Source organism: Lipotes vexillifer, unplaced genomic scaffold, assembly GCF_000442215.2.
Source record: "Lipotes vexillifer unplaced genomic scaffold, Lipotes_vexillifer_v1.1 scaffold1063, whole genome shotgun sequence".
Lineage (NCBI taxonomy): Eukaryota > Metazoa > Chordata > Mammalia > Artiodactyla > Lipotidae > Lipotes > Lipotes vexillifer.
This window is the reverse complement of record NW_006799734.1, coordinates 3164050-3183898: the sequence shown is the minus strand read 5'-3', so window position 1 is coordinate 3183898 and position 19849 is coordinate 3164050. Positions and strand designations below refer to the sequence as shown.

Genomic DNA, 19849 nt, shown 5'->3' with positions numbered 1-19849 from the left:
CCTCGCCCCCTTGTCCCCTCGCCGCTGTCAGGGTCATCATCCCAGCCCGAAGCCTTGGGATGGTCCGACCCCTTCCCTGCCTTTATCCTGGCGTCTGGTCTCAGCGAGTTCTTTCTGCGCTTCCTTCCAAACTCTGCTCCACCCGGGAGTGGGACCTGGCGCAGTTCTTCCCCTCCGCCCCCCAGCCCACCACGTGAGAACCGCAGCGTGTCGGAGGGCAGCATTATTGAGTACTTGACCCCGCCCCTCTGCGCACGCTCAGCTTCCCGGGGCCCTTCTCCGTCCCCCCACGAGTGACACAGCACTGCCGACTGTGGTGGGTGCTCTGGAAGCGGCTCCTCTTGGCGACCGTGGACGACCTGGAATTGGTCCAGTCTACCTGCCAGACTCTCCTTCATGACATTCAGCCAGCCTTTTTAGTTAATTTCCCTCTTATAATTTCCTGTTGACTGACATTTTCTTCCAGTCGTGTAAGCTAATGCCAAATGACCAGAAAGTTACCTTTTCATCCACAGAGGTTGAAAGTAATTTTCTTCCTTTGATGAACAATGAGGCTGTGATGTGGATGTGGTTTTTGTTAGGAGTATGTTTTTGTTGGGAAGATGTTGTGCTTATTTGGCTCCCTTCAGACTTTTCTCATTGCCTGTAATTCAGTAGTGTTGTGCACACAGCTTGTTTCTTTCTCCACACTTTTAAAAATTATAAAATATGCATAATATCAAGTTTACCGTCTTGACCATTTTTAATTGCAAGTTCTGTAGTATGAAGTGCTTTCATATCCTTGTGAAACCATCACTATCCATCTCTAGAACTCTTTTCACCTTGCAAAATTGAAACTTTATTATATAGTGCTGTGTCAATTCTATCTCAATAAAACTGAAAGAAAAAAGAATCTGCAGCCATTAAATAATAGTTCCCCATGCCCCCTCCCCCAGGTCCCTTACTAGTTGATAGGTCTATTCAGATGTTCTGTTTCTTTGTGGTTTAGGTTTTGTGTTTCTAGGAATCTGCACTCCATCCGGGTTATCCAGTTTGCTGGTGTACAGTTGTTCGTAGTACTCTTATAATCCTTTTTATTTCTGTGGAATTGGTAGTAATGCCCTCACTTTAATTTCTGATTTTACTTTTTGAGTCTTTTCTTAGTTCATCTAGCTAAGATTTGTCAATTGTTAATCTTCTCGAAGAACTACCTTTGGTTTTGTTGATTTTCTGTTTTGTTTTTCGGTTCTCTGCTTATCCCTGCTCCAATCTTTATTATTTCCTTCCTTTTGGTAGCTTTGGGTTTAGCTTTTTTTTTTTTTTTTCCCCTAAGAACTTTTTTTAAAAAAATTAGTATAGTTGACTTATGTTGTGTTAGTTTCTGGTATCCAGCAAAGTGGTTTAGTTATACACATATATGTATGTATATTCTTTTTCACATTCTTTTCCATTGTAGTTGAGGGTTTAGTTTATTCTTTCTCCAGTTCCTTAGGTTGTAAAGTCAGGTTGTTGATTTGAAATCGTTCTTGTTTAACTGAAGTGTTTATAGCTGTACTTTGCCCTTAGCACTGCTGTGCTTTGCATCTGTAAGTTCCGGTATGTTGTGTTTTCATTTTCATTTGTCTCTAAGTATTTTCTAATTTCCCTTGTAATTTCTTCTTTGGCCCATTGATGAAGAGTGTGCTGCTTAATTTCCACAAATTTGTGAATTTTTTGTCAATTACAGATATTTAACTTTATCCATTTGTAGTCAGAGAAGATATTTTGTATGATATTTATCTTTTCAAATCTATTGAGATTTAATTCATGGTTTAAATGAATTCATGCCTAATGATTTAATTTAATTCATGCCTAAGGGTATGGTCTGCCCTAGAAAATGTCCCATGTGCACTTAAGAGGACTGACTGTGTGTGCTGTTGTGTTGGGTGAAGTGTTCTGTATACGTCTGTTAGATCTAGTTAGTTTGTCGTGAGGTTCAAGTCCCATTTCCCTACTGATCTTGTGTCTGGTTGTGTTCATTATTGTGAGCGGCATGTTGAAGTCTCCAGCCATTATTGTAGAACGGTCTGTTTTTCCAGTTCTGTCAATTTTTGTTTCGTATATTTTGATGGTCATTAGGTGTGTAAATGTTTATAATTGTATCTTCTTACTGGATTGAATGTCTTATTAATATAAAATTCCTTCTTTGTTTCTTACAACCTTTTTTGACTTTGAGTCTGTTTTGTCTGATGTTAGTACGGCCACCCCTGCTCTCTTTTGGTTACTGTTTGCATGGAATAACTTTTCCCATCCTTTCACTTTCAGTCTATTTGTGTCTTTGGATCTCAAGTGAGTCTTTTGTAGGCCGCGTAAAGTTGGATCATGTGTTTTTATCCATTCTGCCAGTCTCTGTCTTTTGATTGGAGAGTTTAATCCACTTACATTTGAAGTAATTACTGGTAAGCAGGGCCTTAATTCTGTCATTTCCCAACTGTTTTCTGTATGCCCTTATTTTGCCATTTTCTGCATTACAGTCTTTTGTTGATTTTTTTTGTAGTAAAGTGTTTTAATTCCTTTCTCAATCCTTTTTTTTTTTTTTTTGGTATATTCTATAGCTATTATCGTTTTTTGTTCCCATGGGGATTACATTTAACATCCTAAAGTTATAACACTAATTTGAATTTATACCAGCGTAACTTCAATAATATACAGAAACTCTGCTCCTGTATAACACTTCCCATCTCCTTTCAGTTATTGATGTCACAAAACTACACCTTTATACATTGTGTATCCAAAAACATAGATTAGTTGCTATTTAAAAACAAATGCGTTAGTCTTTCAAATTATGTAGAAAGCAAAATGTGGAATTATAAACCAGAGTTACAGCAATTCTAGCTTTCTGTTAGTACTAGCTTTGGACTAATTTTTTTTCCCTCTCTAAATGTATTAGTCTCTTGAATTATGTAAAACAAAAAGAGTTACAAAGCAAAGTTCCAATAATACTGGCTTTACAGCTGCCATGTGTTTACCTTTACTGAGACCTTCATTTCTTCCCACAGCTTCAAGCTGCTGTCTGGAGTCACTTCACCTGCAGGACTTCTTTAGCGTTTCTCACAGCGTGGGTCCAGTGGTCACAAACTCCTTCCGCTATTGTTTGGGAATGTCTTAATTTCTCCTTCACTTTTGGGGGACAGTTTTACCAGATATGGGATTCTTGAGTTACAGGTTTTTTTCCTTTTAGCACTTTGAATATTACCAGCAGGCTGCTCTTTGTCCTTCAGAGTCTCTGAAGAGAAATCTGCTGATACTCCATTGAGGATCCCTTGTATGTGGTCAGCTGCTTGTCCCTTGCAGCTTTCAAGATTTCTCTGTCTGTGTTTGGCTTTCTGTGGTTTGATTATAATGTGTCTTGGTGTTGGGTCTCTGAGTTTCTTCTGTTTGGAGTTTGTTGAGTTCTTGAATGTTTATATTTATGTCTTTCATCAAAATTGCTAAGTTTTTGACCATTATTTAAAATACAGGCACACCTTGGAGATAACGCAGGTTCGTTTTTAGACTACCTCAGTTAAGCAAATTATCTCAGCAAAGCGAGTCACGCGAATTTTTTGGTTTCCCACTGAATATAAGTTATGTTTACATTGTGTTGTAGTTTATTAAGTGTGCAATGCCAGTATGTCTAAAAAAAACAATGTACATACCTAAAATAAAAAATACTTTATTGCTGAAAAATGCTAACTGTCATCCAGACCTTCAGTGAGTGATAATCTTTCTGCTGGTGGAGGGTCTTGCCTTAATGTTGATGGCTGCTGACTGATCAGGGCAGTGGTTGCTGAAGCCTGGAGTGGCTGCGGCCGTTTCTTGAAGGAGACAGCAGTGGCGTTGGCTGTGTTGACCGACTCTTGCTTTCAGGAGTGCTTTCTCTGGAGCAGCCATGTTGTTTGATAGCATTTTACCACAGGAGGGCTTCTTCTAAAATGGGAGTCAGTCCTCTTAAACCCTCTGCTGCTTTGTCAGCTGAGTTTATGTAATATTCTAAATCCTTTGTTATTTCAACAGTTTTCATAGCATCTTTAAACTTCAGGAGTAGTTTCTGTCTTAAGAACTTTCTTTGTTCATCCATAAGAAGCAACTCTGCATGTGTTAAAGTTCTGTCGTGAGATCACAGCAGTTCAGTCCCATCTTCAGGCTCCACGTCTAATTCTGGTTCTCCGGCTGTTTCCACCACATCTGCCATTACTTCCTCCGCTGAAGTCGTGAAGCCCTCAGAGTCGTCCACGAGGGTCGGAATCAGCTTCTTCCAGACTCCTCTTAATGTTGGTATTTGGACCTCTTCTCACGAATCACGAGTGTTCTTGATGGCATCCAGAACGGTGAATCCTTCCCAGAAGGTTTTCAGTTGACTCTGCCCTGATCCGTGAGAGGAGTCACTGTCTATGGCAGCTGTAGCCTTTCGAAATGTATGTCTTAAATAATAAGGTTTGCAAGTCGATGTTATTTCTGTGTCCGTGGGCTGCAGAATAGACGTTGTGTTAGCAGACGTGAAAACGACAAGGATGTTGTCGCACATCTCTGTCAGAGCTCTTGAATGGCCACGTGCATTATCAATGAGCAGTAATGTTTTGAAAGAAATCTTTTTTTTCTGAGCAGTAGGTCTCAACAGTGGGCTTAAAATATTCAGCAAATGATGTTGTAAAGGGATGTGCTGTCATCCAGCCTTTGCTGTTCCATTTATAGAGCACAGGTGGAATAGATTTAATATAATTCTTAAGGGCCCCAGGATTTTTGGAATGATAAATGAAGATTGGTTTCACCTTAGGGTCACCACCTGCATTAGCCCCTGACAGGAGAGTCAGCCTGTCCTCTGAAGCTTTGAAGCCAGGCGCTGACTTCTCTCTAGCTATGAAAGTCCTAGATGGCACCTTCTTTCAGTAGAAGGCTGTTTTGTCTGCATTGAAAACCTGTTGTTTCGTGCAGCCACCTTCATGAGTTATCTCAGCTAGATCTTCTGGAGAACTTGCTGCAGCTCCTACACCGGCACTTGCAGCTTCACCTTGGGCTTCTGTGTTATAGAGGCGGCTTCTTTCCTTCAACCTCGTGAACCAGACTCTGCTGGCTTCTGACTTTTGATCTGTAGTTTCCTCACCTGTCTCAGCCTTCATAGAAATGAAGGGAGTTAGGAACTTGCTCTGGATTGGGCTTTGATTAAGGGAATGTTGTGGCTGGTTTGACCTTCTCTCCAGACCACTCAGACTTTCCATATCAGCAGTAAGGCTGTATTGCTTTCCCGCCATTCGTGTGTTCACTGAAGTGGCCATTTTAATTTCCTTCCAGAACTTTCTTTGCCTTCAGAGCTTGGCTGACTGTTTGGCACAAGAGGCCCAGCTTTCAGCTTATCTCGGCTTTCGACAGGCCTTCCTCACTCAGCTTAATCATTTCTAGCTTTTGATTTAAAGTGAGAGATGTGCGACTCTTCCTTTCACTTGAAGCCACTTAGAAGCCACTGTAGGGTTATTAGTTGGCCTAATTTCAGTATTCTTGTGTCTCGGAATAGGGAGGCCTGAGGAGAGAGAGAGAGAGCACGGGGAGCAGTGAAGACACACACCGCATTTATCAATTATGTTTGCCATCTTATATGAGCACGATTCTTGGTGCCCCAAAACAATTACAATAGTAACATCAAAGATCACTGATCACGGATCACCATAACACTTAAAATCATAGTGAAAAGTTTGAAATATTGAAAGAATAACTAGAATGTGACACAGAGACACGAAGTGAGCAAACGATGTTGGAAAAATGGTGCTGATTGACTTGCTTGATGCTGGGTTGCCACAGACCTTCGGTTTGTAAAACATGCGGTGTCTGTGAGGCGCGGTAAAGCGCAGCGCGGTAAAGCGCGGCGCGCCCGTAGTTGCTCTGCCCGTCTTTCTTTCTTTCCTTCCTTCTCTGGGACTCCCACAGTGTGCGCCCCACAGACCCCTTAGGCTCTGTTCTCTCTTCTCTAGTTGTTTTTCCTTTTATCCTCATGCTTGATAATTTCCTTTGTCCTGTCTTCAAGTTTGCTGTTTCTTTCTTCTGCTTGATCAAGTCTGCTTTGAAAATCTGAAGTAAATTTTCCACCCAGTTATCATACTTTCCTGCGCGTTTTCTTTTAGTTCTTGGAGCGTGTTGAAGGGTTTGCTTCAGAGGCTCTGTCTAGTCCCCCATCTGGTCCTTCTCGGGGATGATTTCTGTTGGTTTATTTTTTCCTTGAATCTCCGTTCTCTCCTGCACCTTCGTATGCCTTGTGATGTTGTTGTTGAACGTTGAACATTCGAATCTAATAACGTGACTCTGGAAACCAGGTTTTCCTCTTTGCCAAGGTGTGCTGATTCTGTTTATTGTTTTCGTTGTTTTGATTGTCGTAGGCTGTGTCTGTGCAGAGGGTCAGGCTGAGATGTAAACTCGAGGTCTTCTCAGGTCTTTCTGAGCCTGCGCCTCTCCTGGTCATTTTCAGTCAGTTTCTACTTTTCTACTGGTGCTGAGAGCTGAAATGCACCAGTATTAACCACACTTTACTTTCACACCTTTCCCTGGAAGTTGTATGCCTTCAGTAGACTCCAGAGTTCCAAAATAGGTACTCAGATGGAGTCTGTCAGTGCAGCAGTTGTCCAAGTGGGAGACAGATTGCTGGTCACCCTTGTCCCCATCTGCCCAGAGTCCCGTATGGCCCTTTGTGTGGTTTTTCACGGTGCCATCTTGTGCCTTTCCCCCCAGTGCCCGAGATCGTGAGGGAGACCCAGGACCTCATAGAGCAAGGGGCACTGCTGCAGGCCCACCGGAAGCTGATGGACCTGGAGTGTTCCCGGGACGGGCTGATGTACGAGCAGTACCGCATGGACAGCGGGAACACACGTGACATGACCCTCATCCACAGCTACTTTGGGAGCACACAGGCGCTGTCCGACGAGCTGGCCAAGCAGCTGTGGATGGTGCTGCAGAGGTCTCTGGTCACCGTGCGCCGTGACCCCACCTTGCTGGTCTCAGTTGTCAGGATCATCGAAAGGGAAGAAAAAATTGACAGGCGCATACTTGACCGAAAGAAGCAAACTGGCTTTGTTCCTCCCGGAAGGCCCAAGAACTGGAAAGAGAAGATGTTCGCCGTCCTGGACAGAACCGTGACCACGAGGATTGAGGGCACGCAGGCGGACACCAGGGAGTCTGACAGGATGTGGCTCGTGCGCCACCTGGAGATCATAAGGAAGTGTGTCCTGGACGACCTCCTCGTCGCCCGGAGCCTGATGGTGCAGTGCTTTCCTCCTCGCTACCAGATTTTCAGGAGCCTCCTGAACGTGTACCACCAGGCTCTAAGCACGCGGATGCAGGAGCTCGCAGCAGAGGACCTGGAAGCAAATGAGATCGTGAGCCTGCTGACCTGGGTCTTAAACACTTACACCAGGTAACTCCACCTGTGTACCTGGCATTTCCTGGGCGCGAAGCATACTGACCGTTTCTAAACGGCTGCCGAGTCCTCTTGCTCAGGGCGTTGCCTTCTGGCTGACGCGTCCCTTTTTGGTCCATCTGTGACCCGAGGTCGGGCCCGGCCCCTGGTCGTGTGGACGCTCTTGCATTTGGGTGGTGCCCATCCCCTGGCCGGTCAGTCCGTAGTGAGCAGTTCGGCATTGCGTTTCCTGCACTCCTGACCCGCCTTCTCACGGTGACACTGAGAGCAGGTGGTGTCACCTGTTGGACAGGTGAGGACACGTGGACCCAGGAGGCCCTGAGACCTGCACAGAGTGACGTGCTGCTGAGGAGACACCAGCTTGCTCCTGCTGGCTTCTGACCACCCGAGTCTGGTTTCTTCTCACCAGCATGAGAGGAAAATCAGCTACCCTTTGGCACTTCAGCCTAAAAGGGGTGTGAGCCACTTTGTGCAGGCATTACTTTGAGGTAGGGTTTGAAAAACAAGCCAGTGTGGTGGGGTATTCTGAAATTCTTCTAGGATTAGCTAGCGAGAGGAAAGCACGTTTTATTCTAGCCTGTCTTGTTGCTAGTGTGTAGAAATTAATTAAACCTCTCGTTTTAGCAGTAAGGTTTTGGGATTTTTTGGGTCTGTGTTTGTTTGTTTTTTGGTAGCTGCTTGTGGTAGAGAATATGTACATTTCAACACGGAAACATATAAAGAGAAAGAAAACATCGTATTCATTGTGGCTGGTGCTGTCTCTGCTTTCCCGTGCTGGGCCTGGGCCTCGGCGCCTCCTGTGTGCCGCCCTCCATTGCCGTCACGTGATCCTGTCGTCAGGCCACCCTCGAGGAAGACCTCTCACCATCATCTTCGTTTTGAGGCACAGGGAGGAACACGCCCAGGGTCACACGGCCTCGGGTGGGGGGCGCGACTTGAACTGGGGTCGGGGCCCTCACCGTGCTCCGGCCACCAGACCTCGGGGTGCGCATTTGTGTGACCTGCATGGTTCTAGGCCTTGATTTTGTTTTTCACTCGCCACGTTGTAAGCATTTCTCTGTCCTTGGCAGTTCTTGACAGCTTCTTGTTGGTCACCACATCCTTTCGTATTGCAGTTTCTTATGGGAAAAGTTGGACCGCTTTCACACTAGAAACATTTTCATGCGGAGTTAAGGTTCTCGGGGCAGAAATAATCTAAGTTGTAGATGGTCTCTTAACATTTGCAGAATCTCATGAAGTGCTTTTTCACTCAGGAAGACCTTGGATGTCTTAGGAGCGGTGGACAAGCTGTTAATACTCAGGATTGTCATTCTGAATCCATACTTAGGGAGTCATCCGAGCAGTCAGCCTTGGACGTTTAGGAACCCAGCCGCGTGCCTGGCTTTTATCTGCTTTCTATGAAAACTGTTTTCTGAAGCTTGGTTCACATCCCTCCCTTGTTCAGCCCCATAGGCTGGAAGTGCTGACACTTCACTTGCTGACTCGCGTTTGGTTGCGGGCGTCAGGTGTTCTCCTCTCTGGTCCTTGTCCTGCTGGACCGGCGGTGTTAGCGCCTGTGCCCTACGTTTCTCAATTCAGTGCTTGTCTGTTGTTCTCCAACTCATGGGACCTCCTACCTGCCAGCCCCTGGTCTTCCTCGGGGCACCGTGGGTGGAGCCAGCAAACCTTGCCCTGCAGGCCCCTGGGACGGGGAACTGCGCCACCCACCTGAGGGCTTCCTGTTTCCCCTTCCCGGCTGTGCCCGCAGTGCAGAGATGATGGGGAACGCAGAGCTGGCCCCGGACGTGGACGTCGGGGTCCTGGAGCCCCTGCTTTCTCCAGACGTGGTCGCCGAGCTGCTCGACACCTACATGTCGACTCTGACAGTGAGTGGAGGGATGTGGGCCCACATGTGCCGAGTCGGGCTGCAGCGAGGACCCATCTGGCCGTCGGGCTTCCAGAGGACGCGCGGCTCTTTCTGAGAAGTCGGGTCTGGAGGCGTCCTGGATGTGCCGTGGCGCCTGCCCGCCTCACGGCGCTGAGCCTGGGAGTGGGAGGGCGGCAGGCGGCGGGGGGTACCGCCCAGTGCCCTCGGAGGTCCGAGGGTGCGATGAGGTGGTCAGGTCTGCTCCTGGGATGCGGGGAGCCTGACACCAGGCAGCCTCTGACGGAGGCGCCGAGGCCGTGCTGCGACGCACGGGCGGCTGGGGTAGCGGCCGTGGGGTCTGGTCTCCGTGAATGGCCTGCCAGAGGCACGTAGGTCTCGTGCTTCCCTGTCCTGACTGACCTGGCCTGTCCTCCAGCATGACCGTCGTCCAGAAGGTTAAGCTGAGGGAGGCTGGCGGGGTCCCGCGCGTGGAGGTGGCTTGTCCCCTTGTGTGGGGCTTGGGATCCCCAGGGGGCGGTGTTTGCTTCTGCAGCTGCTCCACTGAAGAGCAAGCGGCCTGTTGACTCCAAGCCTGGTTCTGTTCTTTCCTCTTGCTTAGTCAAACATCATTGCCTGGCTGCGGAAAGCCCTAGAAACAGACAAGAAGGACTGGGTGAAAGAGACTGAACCCGAGGCCGACCAGGACGGCTACTACCAGACGACACTGCCCGCCATCGTCTTCCAGGTACCGGGCCTCGGGCTTCACAGATGCACGTAGTTGCGTGCTGCCGGCGGAGAGAACCTGCTTCTCTCTGGAGCTGCGGAACCAAGGGTCAGACTTGCCAAGTAGTTTTGCCCACGGCTGCAAAACCTAGTGTTTTTTGTTCTCCTAATGTTTTTTTTTCTTTTCTTTTTTTCATTTATCTTTGGCTGTGTTGGGTCTTCGTTTCTGTGCGAGTGCTCTCTCTAGCTGCAGCGAGCGGGGGCCACTCTTCATCGCGGTGCGCGGGCCTCTCACTGTCGCGGCCTCTCTTGTTGCGGAGCACAGGCTCCAGACGCGCAGGCTCAGTAGTTGTGGCTCATGGGCCCAGTTGCTCCGCAGCACGTGGGATCTTCCCGGACCAGGGCTCGAACCCATGTCCCCTGCATTGGCAGGTGGACTCTCAACCACTGTGCCACCAGGGAAGCCCTCCTAATGGTTTTTGATCTCAAACCAGACGCTAATTATATGTTATGTGTGTCTGATGCTCAAATTTGAATTTGCTTATTTCCTGATGTAATGGCCAAGGTTTGTCTTCGTAAATGCTACACAATCGAGTCTAATCTGACGTACTTTGGGAGGAGTCTTTTAGGGTTTTAGTGTCATCGTGCATTCTTACAGGTCGTCTGCTCTCTTTGTCTGGCCTGTTCAGTCCCCTTCCTTTGAGAAACACTGCTGATGGTAGGAGGGCCGAGCCGCTTTAGAGGGTTCTCCTGCTGACACGGAGCTTGGGCTTTAGCCAGGCCCTGGGTGATCCCACTAGTCCATGACATATTGGGCTTCACCCTTTACTTTATTTTGGAAGCTGACGTCCGGTGACCACGTGGGGTGAGCTCTGCCTTCTGGCGCTTCTCCACCTTCCCACGTCCGGCCCCCCAGCTCCAGCGTGTGCCCTCCTAGCGCTTCTTAAGAAACCCACATCGCAAACCACAGCCCAGCCCCTGGGACCCGTGCGACCCCAGCCACACCCTTCCTCCCCGGACCCCTCGTTTCCCTGTCTCCCCGTGAGAACATACGTGTCCCTCTTGTGGAGACCAGCCTGTTTGCAAGTAATTAGGAAATGATTCCCTGGGTTTTTTTTTTACCTGGTAAGAAAGTTTTGTGTGTTTGTTTAAGTAACTTTGTTATTTTCACCTGGCTTCATTTTTCCTCTGAATTTGGACTGTCCTGACTACCAGTTAACAGGTGGGGGGTTTATATAATGGGAAATCTGCACGCTCGTGAGTTTATATCAGAATTCATAAGTTCTCCGATTTTTAGATGTTTGAACAGAACCTTCAAGTCGCTGCTCAGATAAGTGAAGATTTGAAAACAAAGGTACTCGTTTTGTGTCTTCAGCAAATGAATTCTTTTTTAAGTAGGTATGTATTCTTGCCAGTGTGCTAATTTATTAGGTTCAGCTCCAGCGTGTGCCCTCCTAGCGCTTCTTAAGAAACCCACATCGCAAACCACAGCCCAGCCCCTGGGACCCGTGCGACCCCAGCCACACCCTTCCTCCCCGGACCCCTCGTTTCCCTGTCTCCCCGTGAGAACATACGTGTCCCTCTTGTGGAGACCAGCCTGTTTGCAAGTAATTAGGAAATGATTCCCTGGGTTTTTTTTTTACCTGGTAAGAAAGTTTTGTGTGTTTGTTTAAGTAACTTTGTTATTTTCACCTGGCTTCATTTTTCCTCTGAATTTGGACTGTCCTGACTACCAGTTAACAGGTGGGGGGTTTATATAATGGGAAATCTGCACGCTCGTGAGTTTATATCAGAATTCATAAGTTCTCCGATTTTTAGATGTTTGAACAGAACCTTCAAGTCGCTGCTCAGATAAGTGAAGATTTGAAAACAAAGGTACTCGTTTTGTGTCTTCAGCAAATGAATTCTTTTTTAAGTAGGTATGTATTCTTGCCAGTGTGCTAATTTATTAGGTTTTTTTTTTTTTTTTTTAATGGAGAGGAAAACTATGTTGATCCTAATCTGGCTAGTATTAAAAAAGAATTCAAGCCTGGATTCACTGTAGTCACCTTTTTCCGTTAGTCAGAACTCAAGCCCTTTCTTGTTATCTGCCTTTTGAATGGGTTGCATTCCCCCGGGGTCCTGGGTGTGATGGTGTGGGGTTCTCAGCAGTGGGCTGGTGCTGCTGCAGGCTTGGAGCTGGGGACCTCCTTCAGTCAGCCTTCCTGTTGTCCCATTTCCCGGGGTGCCCTCCACAGGGATGACCCCCCACCAAGTTGTACACAAAGAAGATTTTCAAATGTATACGGAAGTAGAAAGAACGGCCTAAAAACCTGTTTAGCCCACCATCCAGGTTCAAAAGCTGCCCTTTAAAGCCACCCCTTGCCTCATCTGGCTCTCCACCCCAAGTACACTTGACCCTTGAACAACATGGGGGTTGGAGGGGACAACCCCCTGGTGCGGCTGAAAATCCACATGTAAGCTTGCAGTCGGCGCTCCTGCCGTGGTCGCGCATCCACAGGTCAGCCAGCCTCGGCTCGTGTAGTGCTGCAGTGCGTGTTGGCTGAAAAAATTCACGTGTAAGTGAACCTGCACACTTCAAACCCACGTTGTTCAGGGGTCAGCTGTGCTTTACAGCAAATCCCAGACGTTGCGGCATTTCATCCCCTGCATTCCCTACCCTAACTGCAGTGCCGTCAACCCACCGAATCTGTCAGGAGCGTTCCGTGGGGCTGCCTGATACCAGGTTTGTGTTTGGGTTTTCCCACTGGTCTCAGACCCACCTGTTTATAGCTGTGTGTTCAGACCGGGTTGGCAGAAGGCCTGCACTCTGTGGTGCCGGAGGGCAGCCCCTCCCGCTCTGAGCCACTGGCTTGTGGAGATGCACAGACCCTCCTGTCCAGTGTCCTCCAGCCTGGCCTCAAGCTGCCGTCTGCCCACGAACCACAGGTTGGCTCTGAAGGCCGTGGGGCTCCTCCGTGTTTCCTTACTGCTTGCCCATAGCCTGCTCCTGTGGCTCGGGCGCCGACAGCCGGGCCTCTGCTTAGGATCCCCGTCAGCTGTCCACCCATGGGTCATGGCCTGAGTTAGTCATGCCTTGGTGTTCTGTAAAGTAGATGTTTTCCTCAGCAGCCTCAGCTGTGTGGTTGCCTGAATCATGCTTTGGACAGAGGGTGGAATAAATGCTTGATTACTTCCCTTTAATTGCCAGTTTTCAGTTTGCTCCTTCGTTAACATCTATTGAAAACGCATACAGATTCATGCGGTGTGTTGTGCTTTTCTTGTACTCCCATATATGTTTGACAGTCTCCATGGTAAATTAAAAAATGAGGTATGTAGCCATCTCAGTTGTTCTCTTGACATCTTAAAGAGTCTCATTTATTTTTAGTTGGATTTTTTCGGGGAAAGTCTCAGAAAAGGGCATTTCATCTGACATTTGATTGCGTTCCAAACACTATTGTATGAGTTTCTAGGTGAATCATATGTCAGACGAAATAATACTCTCCCAATTACAGATGTTTCAGAATATTTGTAAAATCAGAACACTGAGCCATATTTCAAAGCCTGATAACGAAATTAATTTTTAGTAATCTGTTTTAGATGATCAACTTCTATTAGCGTAGGTCATCCCCCCCGCAGAATCCTTTATTTTTGAAGACTCGTCTGGCCAGATGCTAGCGATGCAGAATGTGATTGTTAGGCTGCGCGTTGGCGCCGTGCTGCGAGGCTGCTCTGACGCGGCCGTGTGTCCCCCAGGTACAAGGAGGAAGCGCAGCTGTACAAGGAGGAGCACCTGCGGAAGCGGCAGCACCCGCACTGCTACGTGCAGTACATGATCGCGCTCATCAACAACTGCCAGACCCTCAGGTGAGCGGGGGGCCCTGCGGCCGCGGGGCGGGGGTGCTCAGCTGCCTCACCGGGGCCCTCTGTCTCCTCCTCTGTCTCCTCGCAGAGAATCCATAGTCAGTTTAAAAAGAAAGTATTTGCAGCATGACGCGGAGGAAGGCTTGTCTCTGAGCCAGCCGAGCATGGATGGGCTTCTGGACGCCATCGCTGAGGAGGGCTGCAGCAGCCTGCTGGAGGAAGTCTTCCTGGACCTGGAGGTGGGCGCCGCGGGCCAGGTCCCCTGGTGTGGCGTCAAGGAGAGACCCTTCCAGGAAGTGTTAGAGACCAGAGCACTCAACAGGTTACAGGGTAGAAGCTGGTATTGGAGAGGAGACTGGTTATGGCCATTAGCAGATTGTTGCTTGAGGGCACAAGCTGGGCTGCACGCCCATCACACAGCCGGGCTCGGGTTTGAGCAAAGGCACAGAGCACAGCCATAAACAAAGTGCATTCAGATCACATGCAAGGCGTGGTGTGTGTTGAGCAAGTAAGTTTATTTCAGAAGGTATGAAAATGGCTCAGCATCATATAGAATTGGCAGAAACCAGAATGTATTTAAAAAATAGAATCATGATCATCTTGGGTCCTGCAGGGAAGGAGCTCCCGGGGTGACGGGTGGTATCATTTCATGACATCTGTAATTTTCTCAGAAATGGTTTAGAAAACAAAGTGTACTTAAAAAGACAACATAGTAGAGAAATAGACAAAGGACATGAATAACTGTTTCACAGAACAAGGAGTCATGTGTCCTAAGGAGGAAACAGAGTGCCCAGTCCTAACTGCTCTTCAAAGACAAGCAAATTAAAACTGAATATTTTTGTTGCTTACCAGGACGGTAAGGATTAAGAACATTGCTACCACGTGATGTCGAGGGCATGAGACTCCTGTATTCCGTGTAGAACCGTGAATCGGTACAGTTACGGGAGGGCAGTTGGCACGAGTTTTGGAGGGCGACAGTCGTCAAGGTTGTAGTTTGCATACTGTCTGACTAATAACTTTTAGTTTCAGGAATTTCACCTGCAAAAATATACACGTTCACTGCAGCATTCTTTATAATTGCAAAATGAGACAGTTTAAATGTTCATCAGAATTGGGTGCACAAATTACAGAGCATCCACACAATAAGTAGGTATATAGTCAATTAAGGTAAGATGCGTACGCACAGATAGCTCCCTTGCATCTCATATAAGTCTTTACAGTTAAAGTACATATTTGCAGAGTTTCTGCATGAGCATCGCTGTTGTGATCAGAACATCAGGCGGGCGTAGGAAGGTGGCTCCAAGTGCCTCTCTCCCGATGACAGGCCGTCATGAGGGTGTTTTCTGTGGTCTGTGCTTTCAGCAACATCTCAATGAGCTGATGACAAAGAAGTGGCTGTTAGGATCAAACGCTGTAGACATCATCTGTGTCACCGTGGAAGACTACTTTAATGATTTTGCCAAAATTAAAAAGCCATATAGAAAGGTAAGAGTGTGGGGCACACGTGTGGCCTGAGTCCCCTGGCATCTTGTGTAGAATTTGGTGTCATCAGTTCTTGGGCGGAAGTTCACGGGTGGTTTCGTGAACCCAAGCAGGTCGGAGACGTTGCTGTCTGAAGGTGGCAGAGGTGGAGGTGATGGGGCATGCACCTTGCTGTCCAAGACCACGCTGACACGGCCGCAGACCCAGAACCCCATGGGTAGTGGGGACTTCCTCAGCAGGGACCCCTCAAAGGGCGGGTGGGGCTGTGGCCATGGCTCTGATGAGAGGCTGGGCAGGAACTGCAGTTCCCCCTTCACGTCCACGCTCGGGGGCCAGCGGGCGGCTCTCAGCACAGGGCCCACGGGAGACTCCAGGGTCCCCGGCCGTCGGGGTCCCCTCCAGGCCCCGTGAAATGCCCCTGTTCCCATCTGGGGCTCAGGCAGCTTCCGCGGGGAATTCTCAGGGCCTTGGGTGGTTTCTGCTGCTGTTGCTTTAAAATCCTGTTTGTGGTTTATGGAAGCGTCAGTGGTTTGACCCACAGAGCTTGGGTGCAGACACTTGAGGACGTGTCTCCAGGTCCTCTGGGCATCCCTGTAGACACTTGTCTCATTTGTGAGCAGCGTCACTGTGTCATTTCATTTCTGGTTCTTGTACCTTCGTGTCTTCTCTCTGTCTCGCTGCCCTGGCTGGGACCCCGCAGCACGGGGGGCATCTTTGTCTCATTCGTAAGTTTAAATTCTCCTAACCCTGCCATTAAAAGTGATGCTTGCAGGGAGACCCAGGTGTTTTAAATCCACCTGGTTGGTCGCTTCACAGCTGTCAGGAGCCTCTGGTGGTTAGAGGTCGGTGGGACCAGCTCTGTTCAATTTTGAATTTCTTGTTTTTTGTACAGTTTTTGGTGCCACCTTTTATGTTTCTCAGCATCTGTCCTTTGATCTAACAGCGGGTGTGTGAAGTCCTTGGGGCTTGTGTCTCAGCCACTCCTGGTCCAGATGGCTCGCCTCCTGGAGCGGCCGGGAGCCCACGGTCTCACTTGCTCTGCCAAGAGCCTGGCCTCCGCCTGTGTCCCTGCAGCTGCCGGGTGTCATCTCGCTTTGTCTTGTTTGGGGCCCTTGGGGTCCCCCTCACTGCCCGGCCTCCCTGGTACACAGAGCTTCTGATGTCTGTTCTTGGGACTCTGAGGCTGCGCCTTGTGTCAGCAGAGTCGTGCTCGCGTGTTTGTGGGTGGCGGCCAGGTGTCCCTCTACCTGTGGGTGGGCTCCGGAGAAAACCACGGCCTTCTCCAAAACTTCCCCAAACGTGTGGACTTGGGGCTCCTCCTTTCCCAGAAGCTCGTCACACCATCTCCAGACACTGGTCGTTGACTGGCCTCTGTGCACGACGTGTGACGTGTGTGGAGCCCTTCAGCCTGTGAGGGGCAGAGCGGGGCCTGGCCCACGGTCCCCAGCCCTCCCACTGAACCCACACCCCGCCCTCCCGGGCTGAGAAGCTGAGAGACGCGTGCAGGATGGGCACGGCGAGGAAAATAGACCCGGATCCCCCAGGGGGGGCCCGTGACCCACCAGACGGGTCTCAGTAAAGCAGGTGCCGCCCTGGCACCTGCCCCTTCGCCCCTGACGGGAAGCTGCTCTGCAGCGGGTCCGCTCCCAGAACGACGTGTCTGGCGGGGCTGCAGGCAGGCGTCCCCGCGGCATACTTTATTCTGTGGGCTTTCTAGAATGGACGTGAGCATCCGAGGTATCCAGGCAGTACCGACTTCTGGCTGCTGCCGTGCGGCCGGTGCGTCTGCCCGCGTCCCAGGCATGAAACACGGTGAACCTGCTTCAATTTTTCTAAGATAGAATCTGTAATAGACTCAGGTGTGCTTACATTGTTGACTCTAAAATTTGTATCGATGGGAAACGGGAAGGAGCGCGCCGGCCCGTGCACCGTGGGCCTGGACTCGCCTTGGGGCCGCCTGCCAGCTGACCCCGTTCTCCATGTGCCCCGTAGCGGATGATCGCCGAGGCGCACCGGCGCGTGGTGCAGGAGTACCTGCGGGCCGTCCTGCAGAAGCGCATCTCGTTCCGGAACGCCGAGGAGCGCAAGGAGGGCGCCGCACGCTTGGGGCGGGAGGCCGAGCAGCTCCGCTTCCTCTTCCACAAGCTGGCTGCCGGGTTTGGTGAGGAGATGGACGGGCACTGTGACACCATCGTCGCCGTTGCCGAAGTCATTAAGCTCACGGACCCTTCTCTGCTCTACCTGGAGGTCTCTACTCTGGTCAGCAAATACCCAGACATCAGGTAGCGGCAGGGTCACTCCTGAGGCCGCTGGGCAGAGGGAGGGTCCCGGGCATTAGGTGGGAGCCTCCCGGGTGAGTGTGGCAGGTCCGGGCTCCTGCGAGGACCCCAGATGCCGTGCGGACGGCGATGCGGGCAGAATGGGTTTCAGAGATGACGGTGGTGCCCGCCAGCCCCACCGCGGGTCACGGTTCCCGGGCGTCACCAGGCCACGCCTGGTGCTCGGGGCGCCGATGGGAAGGTGGCCGAGCAGACTGGTTTCTGGAGGCTGATCCTCTGCCTTGTGGAGGTGGAACCAGGGAACGGAGCCGGGCCCCTCCTGCGTGTGGGGGAAGGAAGGGAGGGGAGCGGCTCCCTGGCGCTGGCTTCCCGCCAGCCTTTGTGAACCTCCAGGAACCCTGCCGCCCGGTCGGGTGGGTTGGGGGGGCTTGAGTCGGCTTTGGAGGCTGAGTGGCCGTGGCTGCACCCTGACGCCCCCTCCCCACCCCCAGGGACGAGCACATTGGCGCGCTGCTGGCCGTGCGGGGGGATGCCAGCCGGGACATGAAGCAGACCATCATCGAGACGCTGGAGCAGGGCCCAGCCCAGGCGAGTCCAGACTACGTGCCCATCTTCAAGGATATCGCGGTTCCTAGCCTGAACGTGGCCAAGCTCCTCAAGTAGCCAGCGGGGCCCCCCACCAGGTGTCAGCTGCGTGTCTGGGGGCGGCCTTGTCTCAGGAGAGCTCCCCCTCGCCTCTGTGCTGTGTACACACTTGTGAAACTGCTGCTCGGTAGAGTCTGGACTTCTGATGGGACGTGAGGGCTTCCCGCTGTGAGGGTCTCTTCCTGGTGATGAGCCAGCCCGCTGGGGGGTGGGCGCACTGCTCCCTCCCTCCCTCCCTCCCTCCTCCCCCCTCGCATGGGGTCACACATGCCACCGGGTGGGTGTGGCGCGTGAATCCCCACCGCCTGCAAATCCATCTTACTTTTCCACCAAGTGAATTGCAGAGTCACACCCTGAGTAAATGGTGAGCCCCGTGTGGTCCCTACCCTCGCCGCCGCCCCACTGGACAGGTTTCTCGGCAGCCGAGCTCCGAGGGAACCACGGGGATGGCTCCAGTGTTCACCCCGTTCCTCCTCCCGTGCAGGACGTGGCGTGTGCAGTGCTGGGCTGCTCTGAGGGTCCCAGTTCCTTCCTCACAGGCTTTCAGGATGGAAGAGTGGATGCTGTACTCTTATTTTCTCCTCACGAGGGGTGAAAAATTCATAGGTGGGACTTTTTTCTTGGAAGAATCGAAACCTAAGTGGAGACATGAGGGTGTTCTTACAAGTGTTGCTCAGAAGAGACGTGATCTTCCTCGAGGCTTCTTGCCACTGTGCTGTCTGTTAATACACACGTTAATCAGTTCCCTGTGTGACGAGACTTAGTGTCTAGTAGGTAGCGGGGCTCAGTACACAGTTTTTGAATTAATAAAGTCGACTGTTAACAATCGTTAGTCATTGTCCCTTACGATAATGAAGATTACATTTATTTTTCCACTGGCTGAGAGCATTTTCACTCTGAGTTACTTCTGGAATAAATACCCGGGGTGACTCTTCACAACAGCAGACCCAAGTGACCTGTGCTGTCCTTGCTCTGATTACACAGTGGTCACCACAGGGCAGGCAGGGCCCTCGGTCGCTGGGGACACCTGTGCGATGGTGGGCCCCAAGCTGAATGCCAGATGCCACCATGTTCCAGCGGGGCCAGGATGTGCTAGGAGGTGTGGTGAGGGCCACGTCCCGGTGGGTGGGCGGTGGCGTCCACACCGGCACCTAGGGGAGGGTCACCTCCAGGTCACTGGGCGAAAGGCTAGCAGGCACCCACACCGAAGGCCAGCGCCTGCCTCTTGATCAGGCTGCCACGTGCCCGGCGGGGGAAGTGGGTGTACCAGGACGGACAGCCTGCGGCCCACACCGGAAGGCAGCTCCACCTTGTCGGGCCGTGGCAGACTCTCCGAGTCTTAGGGCGGTTCTCCCTATAAACTGCCGTTCAGTCGAAAAGCGTCTTTCAAGTCAGGAAGTTTCCAACTCTGTTTTACTCAGCGGGTTTCCAAAAAGCAGGGGAGAGGGGCGCCTGACCCTGTGTGTCTGTCGCACTGCCTGGCGTGCTCTCCCCCTGCACCTGCCCACGTACGGTCCACGCTGCCGTAACAAGGACACCCCACGACGGATCCCGGAAGCAGGGGGTTTCTTCCTTTCCCGAGGAAGTCAGTCGGGGCTGGGGGGCAACACGGGGGCTTCCAGCTGCCCCGTG

The 19849-nt window shown here is 50.6% G+C and overlaps 1 protein-coding gene across 1 annotated transcript in view; it reads left to right on the top strand.

Moving 5' to 3' along the window:
- The window catches only part of EXOC3 (exocyst complex component 3), a 21854-nt gene extending 3619 nt beyond the window's left edge, over positions 1–18235 (top strand). The window contains exons 3-11 of the mRNA XM_007471917.1: positions 6715–7396; positions 9147–9264; positions 9865–9990; positions 11266–11366; positions 13704–13814; positions 13900–14050; positions 15174–15296; positions 17286–17575; positions 18064–18235. Of these exons, the coding sequence (XP_007471979.1) occupies positions 6715–7396; positions 9147–9264; positions 9865–9990; positions 11266–11366; positions 13704–13814; positions 13900–14050; positions 15174–15296; positions 17286–17575; positions 18064–18235 (1874 nt within the window). The remainder of the gene's footprint in view (positions 1–6714; positions 7397–9146; positions 9265–9864; positions 9991–11265; positions 11367–13703; positions 13815–13899; positions 14051–15173; positions 15297–17285; positions 17576–18063) is intronic.
- The last annotated feature ends 1614 nt before the right edge of the window (positions 18236–19849 follow it).